The sequence below is a fragment of the Cinclus cinclus genome, chromosome 3 (genome assembly GCF_963662255.1).
Source record: "Cinclus cinclus chromosome 3, bCinCin1.1, whole genome shotgun sequence".
Taxonomy (NCBI): Eukaryota; Metazoa; Chordata; class Aves; order Passeriformes; family Cinclidae; genus Cinclus; species Cinclus cinclus.
Genome location: NC_085048.1, coordinates 51010381 through 51024043, shown reverse-complemented (window position 1 = coordinate 51024043; position 13663 = coordinate 51010381). Strand labels below are relative to the sequence as shown.

Sequence of the window (13663 nt, the reverse complement as noted above, 5' to 3'; positions counted from 1 at the left end):
AATGCATAGGTTTAGTGCTGCCTCAAAATTTTTGGTAGACCCCTGGTTCACAAGATGGAATTTATTTGATAGATTCTAATTAGAAGGCAATTATATACTTATATTTAGAGGAAGATTAGATGTGGGAAAATATATTCTAGCCATTTCATCCATATTTAGAACAAAAGAAATTTCTAGGGACAATGTTAAAATATTGCATCTTTACCTCAAAAGAGTAAATAATGAAACACAAGGCTGACACCATGAGATAGTGAGTATCAAAACAGAGCTTTTTTTTTTTTTATATGTTTTTATACTTTCACAAAAGAAGAATGGTTGCTCTGGTAGACCCCCTATTTTCAACTATGGTAAATCCCCTTCAGCCCTTATCCATAGCTGACTCATATAGCCATAGCACAGGTACTGTGTATGAGAGACATAGACCACCCCCAGAAGAGCTGTCATAGCAAACATGTTTTCTGTAGCTGTGATCTTCTGAGCATCTGCCTAACTAGAAATAAATTTAGCTTCTGATCTTTCATCTTAAGCAAAATCTAGATTTTCCCCCAGTGCCTTAAACAACTGATGAAATGTTAGCAATGGTGCACTACAGCATACAGAAGTGTTTTTCTCACCAAATTGGACCATAAAATGTTGTAAGAGTAGGGCTTTGTGTCACTCAACTATCAATCCTTGCAGAGATGAGAAACATGGGGAAAATAGGACAAGAAAGTTGTGAAAATCCAGACTTCATGAAGAAATTCAAACATATAACTGTTTTGGATTCTCACAGAAGTCTACTATTTTTTGGTTTCCACCTTCCATTCTCACACAATCACAAAGTAAGAGTATGCACCATTTAGGATAAGGTTTACTTATATTATGTGTGCCTAGGGCTCATAGTATAATGGCACCCTGATATTAAAATGGGGCCACTAGATGGTACTGCAATATAATCAATAAATATTAAAAAGTAATCTCATAAATATATATTTGAATATTTTTCTGCATTGTCTTGGCTGTAACATTTGAAAGACTTGCAGAAATATCCATGGCACTGCCTTTAGATATATAGGAAAGCCTCCATGTGACTATAATATATGCAGCTTTAAGGTACATGCTAAAATGCGTGCTTAGCAACCTTAACATTATAACTGAGGTACTCAATATATATGTAAACACACACATGAGTAAATCATCATTTGGAATTATCATCTAAGCAATCACTACACTTAATTTCATGTGTTCCTGTATTCAGTGCAAAGCCATTAAATTGTGGGAAAAGTCAGCATATATAAATCAAGAGGAAGATGTGTGTTTATTCATAAACTCAACATAAAATATGTTCCAGGATTTCAAAAGATAAAATTGTTACAATCAACAAAATATATAAAATAATATTTCATTTTTTTCTATACTTTGAATTATTTCCTATCACAATTTACTTAACCATTAAAAAGATGAAAAACTCCACTTTTATCTAAATGTATTCCACCATATGCTGTGTCTACAGTATTAAATAGATTACATTTTGTAATCAGTTATCTTCCAGCTGGTAAAGATCTTGAGGTTTAAAAATTGCTGCAGAACTAAATTTTCTGAAACCATAATCATGTTTAATAGTATCTACCCATGAAACTACCCCCTGAATAACCTAACACTGCTGGTTGCCAGCACTATTTTCAATTTTCATCTGTTAGATATATGATCAAGCATGTCAAATGTGCCCTAAGTAATAGAAGTGAAAAAATAAAGTCATTTACTTAAAACATTTTGATAGCTATTTATCTGAAAACCCTGGTCAGATTTACTGCTCAAAGGCATTTACCTACAAAGTTAACCAGATGCTTTGAGTAGAAAACTAATTTAATTTCTCTGTTATCTTAACAGGACATCTGTTAAAACAACATCCAAGGAAGGTAATATTAACAAAATTAACCATCCTGCAGATTGTTTTATTAGAGCATGTATGATACTGATATTTAACAGCTAATGACCACTGCTTCACAAAAATAATTAGTAAATGTGGAATCAAAGCAGTATGACAATTATACTAATGGACACAAGGCAATGTAAAATGCATTGGTGTAATACTGGTGTAAGTTCAAACTTTTTGCCAAATTCATTGCTTTTTTACAACTGAGTTATGCTGAAGATAAATTACCCATTTTTTTTTCTTCATTCTTTCCTCAGCTTCACCCATGTATCAAGGCCTCCCTTAAAATCAGAGCATATTAGCTGCATAAAGTGTTCAGCCCTCACAGCCAGCATGTTTTTTTAAGCAGCGTGAGTGACAAGCTATGCAAATCATATCCTGGAGTAATTTACATTATTGCAGTTAATTTGCATAGGGATATAAACTGAATTTCTGAGCAACTAGGTATCAATCCAAGTAGTGGTATTTGAAAGTCAGACACATAGGTGAATGTGGGCTTGTGAAGGTTGGGATATTCAAGTGGAAAAATACTCCTTACTACAATGTGCCTATTTCTGTCTGGTCCTTATAATTTTGCACAATAAGATAGGTAGGGACAAGACAATAAGATGGAAGGAAAAACAGGCTCCGTATTTCCTCCACCCTTTCCATTTATTTCCACCAGCGATGCAGGACTGATGCTACTTTGTTGACAGGAGGTGCTATGACCATTGCTGCCTCTTCCTCCTCCTGTTAGAGTCACCCAATGGAAAAGAAGAAAGAATGGTCTACCCTACAGCCACTAAAAGTCAGCTATATCTGGATAATCCTGAACGAACATCTCAGATCAACAAAGGAAAGAAGGATTTTTCAGTGATGAAAAGTTGCAATTGCATGAGCATCATTTCCAAATTGCTCATTTCCTCCTTGAGGTCCTTTGCATCAGCTGCTCTCCCATAGTGCAGGTTGGTGACTGGGCCTGGCTGGAGGCAGGAGAATTGATGGCTTTGTCCTGAAGTCCCTCTGGCTTTACTTTACTATGAACCATGACCATGAGTATAGGCAGCTGGACATTATTTCTTACATTTGTCTTTATTCCCCTGATTTCATGGTATGGAAAACAGACTAGCTTGCAGTTCAGTTACACAGTGGGCAGTATTTGCAGCTTATTAAACAGCTGCCAAATATCTCTCTAAATCTTTGTTCCTCCAGCTTTGCAGAGCTGACTCTCTCCTGAAGGGTATTTCCCAACGATGCCATTATATTGTCTTCCTACTGCTCTCTAGCAGTTACTTGGGAGCCTTCACCAAGTTTTGGTTAACCCTCCTGACTGGCTTACCTTAGCAGGAATAGCAAAGAGTTACATATTTGTAGCATTTTACTGGACTGCAGGGTTTATACACAAGACTTTCAGTAGTTTGTTAAACATAATATAAGGAAACTTGAATATTAGCATAAGTTTAATTGTCTTTGATCTAAAGGACTCTAATTCTTTTTGAATGTGTGGCTACTTTTTCCAAACATGGACAACCTATATCTTTCCATGTTTTACATAACATACTATAGAGTTTTACATATATGTGAAGACCCTTCACTTTTCTCCCATAGTAAAGCAAAAGTGTGAAAAGTGAACTGATCATTTATTACAAGATAATTAACTTTTTTTCTTCTGAGGCTCAACAACTATCTGCGGTTGGAAATAGGAAGTAAACTACAGAAAGAACAAATAGAAAGCCAAGGTACTCAGCTTCACTTAAAAGCCTAAAGGGGACGTTGGAAAAGGTGGAGCATGACTCTTCTCAGAGGCACACAGTGAAAGAACAAGAGGCAATGTCACAGATTGCAGCAATGGAAATTTCAGCTGCATAGCAGGAGAGAACTTTTCTCAATGAGAATGGTTAAGAAATAGAGAAGTTGTGAAACTTTAATCCTTGAAGACTTCTAACACTTGACTGGCTAAAACTCTGGGCAACATGATAGAACTTTTAAGTTAGCACTGCTCTGAGCAGGAGACTGGATTAAGTGACCTTGAGAGAGCTCTTCCAGCATGAATAAGTCTGTGATTTTGCAAGTCTGAGTTATCTTATATTTCCAGTTATTTGTGGTGAGGAGGAAAGAAAGTCTTCAGAAACCTTTAATTTCCTTTAAAACTTCTGGCAGAAAACAACCTGATTACATATTTTCCTTTAGTTTACATTTTAATAACTACAGCAAATTGAGTTCTTTGCATTATATTTAACATTTTCAATTTGAAATATGTGCATTTTTAAAATCTTATTCTTTCATGTTCTCCCTCTTGCAGTACAGGGCAATATAGGAAAGGAAGTAACATGGTTTGAATGCAAATAGAAACTTTTTTTCCTTTTTCTTTCTTTTTTTTTTTTTAATTTATTAAGAACAGTGGCTCACACCTGCAGAATGAATAATGAGGAACCACAGTTTGTCCGCACCTAGCGCTATGTTCACAATATCACTTCTGTGCTTAGAGATCATAGGTGCCAGACTTCTGTAACTAACCTTTCATATTCTTAATCTACATGTTTTCCGATCAGAACTGAAGTGCAGGGTTTACATTTATATTTGTTATTAAGCTTTTCCTGACTGCTGCAGTATATGGAGTAAGATCCAGTATGGAAGCCTCACTCAACTCAAAACTTCATCTCTGAAATAGGCTATGTGGTACAGAGATTAAAGAAAAATATACAGTTGTGACTTCAGAATTAGAAGGTATGTAAAAATGAATGTACCAGAGAGCTAAATCATGCTTGGTCAAGCAATCTAAATTCTGGTATTTCTTGATGTCAGTGTTTGACTTTCAAACACCTAATTTTTGTGCCAAAAATATAAAAGTACAACTAAATGATTTAATGTAGCAAGTGTAAATTTTGTATATTATTAGGTTTTAATAAAGAAGACATCAAGAATGCCACGAAAATAGAAACTAAGTAAATTTTGACAGTTAAAACGAGATTTTTATGAGATTTTTTTTCAGAATTGTACTCTCGGTCATATTCACTTTAGTACACTGGGGACTACACTGAAGTGATTCCACGGCTCAGCCAGGTGACAGTGAGAGGAGAACTCTTGGATCTGGTCACACAAATAGAACTGCATGCATCAGGAACCAGAAGTACTGACTCAAGGATGGGACCCTGTGCAGTAAGGGCTGCTCTGGACCCTGAGGCCCAGCTGGTTCCCCTTGTTCAGCACCCTAAACTCAAGCCTCTGCCTTGAGCTCCAGCAAGTGACAGCGACAGCATCTCCACTCCCATGCTTGCAATGGGACCAGTGCAACCTCAGGAAAGGCTCTCTTTCAGCAAAAAATATTTATTCATTTCAAAAATAAAAATGGGAGTATTATAGTTCTCATTCTGCTTCTTTTCTGCTTGTGGTATCATTAGGCATCATTAGGGAAAGCTTTCAAATGCCTTGAATCAAGAGTGCTGCTCTTAATCACATGAGTATTTTCTGTTCTTGTTCTGAGATAGCTAAATCTGTCTCCTAGTGTACTTTCCTGGCTTTAAAAATACACAGGAATATTACATTTTCTTAGAAATGCTTTCTATTATGCTTTTTTGTTTGTTTGTTTCACTAGTGTACTTCAGATGTGCCTCATTGAAGATAAGAGGTTATGCTTTTCATGTGCTACATTTGCTTAGCCACACATCAAAATAAATATTACCAGTCCTGACACCTTAAAGTCATCCTTACAGAGCACATGGCAGTCACCAGCAAACAAAACAAGACACAGGCTAATTAAATATTTTTGAAGAATAATACTGAAAAGTAAGTCTGAAAAGTGGGTTTTCTAAGCATTTATTCAGTGATCCACATAAAAATCAAGGTTAACAAGTGATTGTACTTCCTCTTTGTTACAAAACTTTCTTACAAAGCCATAAATATTCCATCTTTCTGTGATATAGTCTCAGCAAAGATAACTGTGCCTCAAGGACAGAAAATAGTTGGTGTGACACTATCTTTCACAGGATATCTATGATTGTAAAGGTGTATTTACATGGATGTCCACAAATAGCCCTTCAATCTTCTCAATCTCTTTAGAGATGATTATCTCAGTGTTCTAAAAAATTCTGAGTTTTTACAGGCCTGTTTCAGAATAATAAGGAGGAGCTGTATAAATATCATGACCTGCACCCCTGCAAGTAAAATAAGTGTATTAACAATTGAAATGTGTCCTCTCTATTGTCTCAGCAGGTGATGATGGAAAAACTGTAGCACACGTAGAATAAAAGCTTTTTCAAAACTTTGGAAAAAACCCTGCCTTATTTTTATTTTATTTGGTAGCAAGCTATAAATAATACATATAAAAAGAAATGATACCCACCTGAACTATTATTAGGCTGTAATTTTAACCTATCAATTCTTAAAGCCATGCTGCACAGGATTCTCTCTCATGGTTTACAACCTCAGAGGCATCCCTCTGGTACTTGCCTAAAGGTTGTTTTTTATTCTCTATTTAGAACTAGTTCAGACCCAGAGCTTTTCTCAAGCTTCTATATACCATTCCAAACAAAGAAAATATCCAGGTTTGACACCACAGATTTAAAATTGCAGTTATTACCAGATGAAAATATAAATAATAAAGAAGATTCAGTGCAAGATTTATGAATATGCCTGAGAAAAATTACACTTGAAATGATCTATTGTCTAAGATACCTACATCTGTGAAACAGCCAAAGCCTCTGAAGCATCTAGAATGTGGGGAATATGTTATATCAACCTGAACAATTCGGTATCTTTGCATTAGATGCACATTCCAACGCTCTAGATTTTCTAGAATATTTTCCACGTGGGGAAGTCTTGACGTACCATTTGAGCTGAAAAGGAGAGGAGAATTGTGCCCCACAAATGAATCAGATATTTTGTAGGTAATGAGTTGGTCTCTACCATGTTTTTAAATCCATTTTTCTCAAAACTTTTCCTTTTCTCCCTCTCTTTAGCAACTCTGGTTCTCTGAAAGCCAATTGAAGTAGAAATAATATACTCTACTGGGTATTTCAAGGCAGATTGTATCACTGGAGCAAATAATACCTCTAGAGACCAAATAAAAAATTAAACTGCACTCAAATACAGACCTGAACCCTTCAGTTGCTTGGGAAACATTCCAGATGATGATTTCTAGACTCCAGGAAAAAAATAATTTCATGGTTTAGATACTGCTTGTGGCCCATTTTTATTCCAATTAGCATTATTAGTGTTCTTACATTGTTTTTATACCCAGTGATCAAACAACTTCCTTTCTCCTTTTTTTCCCAGCCCCATTCACTTCCTAAGGCAAGATAAGCATCACAACATTTACAAGTTTGGGAATGCAGGTGGCTGAAACAAGTAGGTGGCAAGAGGGTGGATTGGGTTGAGTATAACTGTACAACAGGTTCTGGGCTTGTTGTATATGTTAGTTCTCCTGGCAACAAAGAAAGAATTTTTACCAAATAAAAGATAATACAAGTAAGTTCATTTATTTACTATGTTTTTTTGCCAAGCTTTTAATGAGATTGGGCCTGTCTGAAAGTATAAAACCAGGAAAGTGTAACATTTTACCTGCAGAAAATTACTTTAAACCCTCAGGAAATGAAATTCTGATCCTTTTGAAGTCAGCATCTTTTGAAGAAAAAGAATACATGGGGATGAAATACCTTGTCTATGGTAGTTTTTGTACGTTGGGGGTGATTTGAAAGAAACAACAGGCAAGGAAGTATCTCTGATTCATTTATTCTTCCTGTAATTGTGTTTAACCTTCTGCATAACAAGGTATCAGTAACTCACAAAGGATCAAAGGATTACATCTGCAATTTAAAGTTAGGCTAAACTCCCTATAATCAGGAACAAAAATTAAAATCTAAGTCAAGAAGAGAATATGACGTGGTTGGCATGAGGGATTCTCCTTAATGGTCAGTTCAAAGCACTGTGAGTATAATTCACCAATATATAGACTCAGTTGAAGCATATTGCCCTAAAACAAAATTGTTGCCTCTGCTAGTCCTTTATTCCACAAATTGCCAGCTTTCTGGGAACACCTTGGAAAGTAGGAGCTTGAGGTCTGAGGCCATTACCAATTGCCACTTTATGTATTATCATAGCATTAATAAAACTCTAGAAATATGTTGTTCTTATATTTTTCCTATGGATTTTTTACTGTGTATAAATGTTCAAGGAAAACACTTCTACCAGAAGCACAAGCTTTAAAAGTCCTGACGAAACCAAATGTCAAGCTGTTCTGGCACCTCAGTTTACATCTTAATGTAATGAAAGGCCCCTTCTTTTACAACTATTATACTATGTATAAGACTCCTGAAAGGAATCCAGCTAAGTAACAGCAAGTTTAAAGGTACAATAAATATTTGTTTGCCCCTGAGATGGAAATGTTTTGTATTCATGAAATCATTAATTAATGTCTCTCGCATGGGTGAAATTTGCATTGCAGGGTTACAGACAGGAACAAAAAGAGGTAATTTTCTTTTAAAGAATATATACAATTATTGTTGTGGGCATCAGAATGTATATGCTCATTACTGTCTGATTTAAAAGTTTCTAACATACCCAGAGTACTCCAAATTTCCATCATACTACAACATTCATTTAGGTAACACTAAATGAATGAGTAAAAAAAGAGCACAGCCTAGGGCATGTTAACAAAGAGTTGATGGCTTAAATGTATCCAGTGGTAAATTACCTTTGAAAGGTCTCCGGCCTCCAAATAGAAGCAGATAACAAACACGTTCCATGTAACCCAAAGGACCAGCCAGATAGCATACTGTAGGGAAGAAGAGAGAAACACAGAATTAACAATTCCACTCCCAACTGAGTTAAATTTAGTTCATTAGCTCAGTCCAAGACAAAACCAGATTATAAGTATGGTGCTTATGAATAAAAATGTTACACATAAGAGAGAATCACAAATAAATTCTTCCCTTTCCCTGACACAGTGTCGAGTGACCTAATGAGTACTCAGTCACACCAGAAAACCTGCATCTCAGGAAACAGTTGATAAATGTGACATTTGAATTTGAGCCTATTCTGTATCTCCTTCTTTTTGTTCAAATGGATAATGCTACAATAGAGAGGCATGAAATATCAAAGGTATTAGTAGTAGTTATTATAATATTATATTAATTATATTAGAAGTGCAGAACATTAAAATACAACTTACTAAATAACACCTTAATTGAACTAACACTGGATTTTTTTAACACTTCAGATTTAGTCTCAAGAAACCAAGCATATATATAACCTGAAGAAAATCTCTGTCTGTCTGTCTATCTATCTATCTATCTATCGATCGATCGATCTATCTATCGATCGATCTATCTATCATTTTTTGCAGTATTTCTACAAAATATGGGGGAGTTTGTCTGTGGCACCTGCCTCTATAAATTTATTTTGTGACCTTCCAAAGCACAGTTCATAATTATGCAACACTTTCAAGAAGCAGACTGCATTTTAAATTGCCAGTTTATTTGGGGTCTTCAAATATTATTTTAATTTTCTTTCATTTTGGCATAGAGTGTATAGGAGAAGAGTTCATATACAAGCAATATCTGTTCATTGGTAGTTACCAAATTACTTACTCATGTATCTGATTTGAGAAATGGAGTACATTTTTTTCTCTCCTTCTGTCCACTATCCTGCTTCTGTTTTGTATTCATAAGACCTTATGTGCTAGGACTGGAAAGTACATTTCCCAGCTATAATGCTGGAGGATCCTGAATAATAAAGTTTGACCTGCTGTTGATACTCTTATCTAGTATTTGCACTTAAGAACTTCCCTTAACTAATTATTCCATCATCTAATAAACTTCAGGATCTTCAAATGGTTTTCTGATGGCCTCTGTAGCCATCCTCTAGCTCACTATTCAATTCTGCATGTTTGTTTATTTCCTTCCACAAGGCCTTGCATACATGTGAGACACGCCAGCGATAGGACACCATTCCCTACCTGCTATAGCTGAGAGCTGCTTTCTCCTTTGGTGCCACCACCCTACTTCTTGCAAGTGTTTACAGATTTATTATTCATGTCTTGTACCCTTTTCTCCAAACCATACTGATAATATTTAGATAGCTTCTTTTCCAAATCAGGAAGCATTATAATCTGCACACCTGCACTTGTTCACATTCTGAATAAGAAGACTATATTTTGGACTGCATACTATCCATTCCACAAAAAAAAAAAAAAAAAAAAAAAAAAAAGACAAGCTATTGTTTGTCAAGAATGACAATCTCTTTCTCTAAATTCAGTAACAACATATGCAGGATTCTTCTTGAATTTCTCCTGCTAGTGATGTTCTGCATGACACTGTCTATTGTTCAACATGTAATTTTTCAACCTAATCTTCTAGAATGTGTGAAAATAAAACAATTCTGCCATTTCCCAGGATCTAAAGTGAGACTATATCCTATATGACCCAAATTTATATCTCTTCTAATTTATTATTTTTCTAGATAACAAAAAAATTTCCAGCCAGCCTACCTAGTAGTTGGACCATGTTCAGATTTCAAAAAGTTATGATAAAAATAGTTTTGATTTAATGGAAAGTAACACAGCTATAAATGCTTGAATTGCTTTATACAAAAGTAATTTCAGGTAATTTAAAGCATACAGATTACATATACTTTATAAGTCAGCTCTTTCTGGTCACAGATGACAGATTTATTTAGGTCAGGAGAACTCTCTGGAGGTCACCTGGTGCAATCTATGCCCAAAGCACAACCACCATGGATCAAGTTTTGTAGGGATTTATCCAGTTTATGTCAGAATATCTCAAGAGATGGCCCAGGTAATCCACATCTACACTCTGAATGCGGGCTGCTAATAAAACTTTGGAAAATAGGAACTTATTTCAGCTGGAGACCTTTAACAAACTCCATGTTTTAAAAACTTTTTTTTTGAGACATTAAACATTTCATTTTCCTGTAGCTTTCTCATAGCACATCCCTCTTCACATATAACATGGAGCTTTATAGCTACAAAACAAGAGAAGAAAACATTAATTCAGATTCAATAATCTTGATTTGGCTTTGTTAATCAACTTTGCAGCACTTTAACTTGCCAGATTTTCCAATTATTGTAATACCTATATTCTCACGTAGATAATAAAAACACTCCTGACACAGGAAGATAACTGGATTTCTTAAAGTCAAAATTCTAAATAGTGCATTAAGATTGGTTCCTCAAGGATATGAAATGTGCAGTTTCTGTTCCCTTGAAAAATTTTTTGTGCTCCAGAACAATTTTAAACAAATCGGACAAAAGAATACAAGAAGAGTCAAAGATACTTTATCCACAAATGTTTCAGGAAAATGGATGCACAAATGGAAATAGACAGTATTAAGCTCTTATACAGAGAAAGACTTACAGGGTCATCATTTATCAGTCAACATGAAGAGGGGAAAATGTGGCAGAGAGACGCTGGAAGGTAGGTTTAAGTAGGTCAGCTGTTCATAGCACAACATGTCCCATTGGATGCAAGCAGCAGCTGATTAAAAAGCTCAGCATGCACAGGAAATTCAACAGAAGACTCCACAGAACTTTGGAACTGCTTGTGGCAGCAGAGAACCTTATTACATGAAGAAACAAAACTTTTCTTTTTCACTGCCAAGTTTATAATCAAAAAACTGACACATTTATCTGCCATTTAGATACACCCTTTTAACAAGAATCTCCTGTTATTGGTCTACACATAAGACTAAAAATGTGTTTTTAAAATATGCTTTAAACTTCTTCCTTTTGAAATGTTGTATTAAGTGCTTATTGCCTGAATTCTGTGGATAAACACTGACTTTAGTTGTCTTGAAATACAAGGATGTTTCTCCTTCCCATTTCTTCTTATTTCAGACTTCAGAGGTAGCACATCTCTTATCTCTGCATCACATGCAGTCATAGATGCCTCTTATTTTCTATGTGATTCAGCAAATTGTTGAAGAAATACAGCACTGAAGGTCTGTGACACTGAACAAATCCCTCTGACACTCTCTATTATATGTATCTAATTAGAAGCACATTTTGTAAGAGTTCTTCAAAGGGCTATAGCTGTATTTTTTTCTCATATGTGGGAGTTCAAGACAGCTGCATTATCTGACAGAAGCCACCACAATGCTACAGCAGTCACATAACAGCAAGACAAGAACTTTGATGAATACACACTTGACCAAGCAGGAGATATTGAGAAGGGGCACAGCAATGACAATGAAGCTTACTATTTTCATGGAGATGTACACACTGGAAAGAGGTATAACTAGAAGGTTAAGACTGGAGACTTGAATAGTAAACATGAGTTTATAACCCTCTGCGAAGAATTTCAAGGATTAGATATTTTATGATTTATTGGTACAGTGTAGCTACATTCACTATGAACCATTACTAGTTAATATAGGATGTATTTTTTCTCAGGGAATGGAAAACTGAGATATTAAAATACTTTTACCAGTACTGAGAACCCATGCATTTCTCTTCACACTTCTGTCAAAGTTGTCTAAGTCACACTATCTCCAATTTGCTAACAGAGAACCTAGAGATCAAAGAAATTAAATCACTTCCCTTAATACCTAAGCCAAATGGAAAAATTATCACAAAGGCAGAAGAAACAAAAGGTTCAGGTAGGCCATAACTGCCTTTGATATAAACATGGTCAGCAGAGCTCCCATCTAATACTCTGGTCACACTGCCTGAAGGAGAAATACATCCCACACCTTTCAAGAATAAATAGACAGGAATTCTGATAGCTATGAGTTTTTAAATTAAAGTTTGGGTTTGTTTTTTTTTTTCCTCACAGAAATTTACATGGCATTTGTCTTGCATTGCTCCTAAATTCTTTTCTGATATGCAAGTCAGTTACCAACACATTTGTCTGAGGGATTCATGGGCCAAGACCAATACCGTGCAATCAAAGCAATTGAATTCTTCTCGTGATTAATGATTTGCTATTTATTTTATTTTTAGAAATGTACAAAATTTTAATTTCAGATTCTTCCAAATCTGAAAATATTCCCCAAGATTCTTCTGTGCTACATTCAGGAAAAAGAAACTGAAGGAATTTCTAAAATTATAATGACTACATTAATCACAGTAATTACATATGTGATTATTTATGCTATCTGGGCAACAGTTCTTGAGTTGTTCAAAGATTACCTTGAGCTCAGCATGTCTGGGAAGAGCATTCCTTTCCAGTAATGCAGTAAGAACTGTCCACAATATAATTATCTTGTTTCTAAAGTTATTTTCCCTTAATTTCCTCAGTCTATGAAGATATATCACTTCGAAATACAATTTTCAAACCTGTATTTTCCTCATTAAATATGATAAAATAAAAAGTGAGACTCTGCATACTTGGCATCAATATACTGTCTCTGCCTCTTGTTTCCATATGCCTGGAACTGATAGAATCACCTAGATTCCCCTACGAGAAGTCCATCTGAAGCAAAAAGGACATCAGTCTACAATGGGACTTCACATGGCTGCTTAGCAGGCGCCATCTCTGATGTCATCTGCTCTGTGGATTTTGCTGCTTCCTTCCTATTCCCATTTCTTGAGGCTTTTCCTGGAGAGGTGATGCGGATATGGGCAGCACAACATGGTGGAGAGTCCAGTTCTAGAACTCAGCAGGACCCACACATCATCGGGAAGCTTCCAATGCAGAGCAGGACCAGAAACCACAGCCTGACACCAAAGAGGACTCTGAAGACAAATTCTCACCCAGCAGAGATTCTGTGACTGAATACATGAGGACCAGATGTTTTAAGCCAAGCTGCTGCACT

The 13663-nt window shown here is 35.6% G+C and overlaps 1 protein-coding gene across 1 annotated transcript in view; it reads right to left on the bottom strand.

Moving 5' to 3' along the window:
• NKAIN2 (sodium/potassium transporting ATPase interacting 2) overlaps positions 1-13663 on the bottom strand; it is a 513845-nt gene that overhangs the window by 227316 nt on the left and 272866 nt on the right. Inside the window, exon 3 of the mRNA XM_062488772.1 lies at positions 8586-8666. Within this exon, the coding sequence (XP_062344756.1) occupies positions 8586-8666 (81 nt within the window). The remainder of the gene's footprint in view (positions 1-8585; positions 8667-13663) is intronic.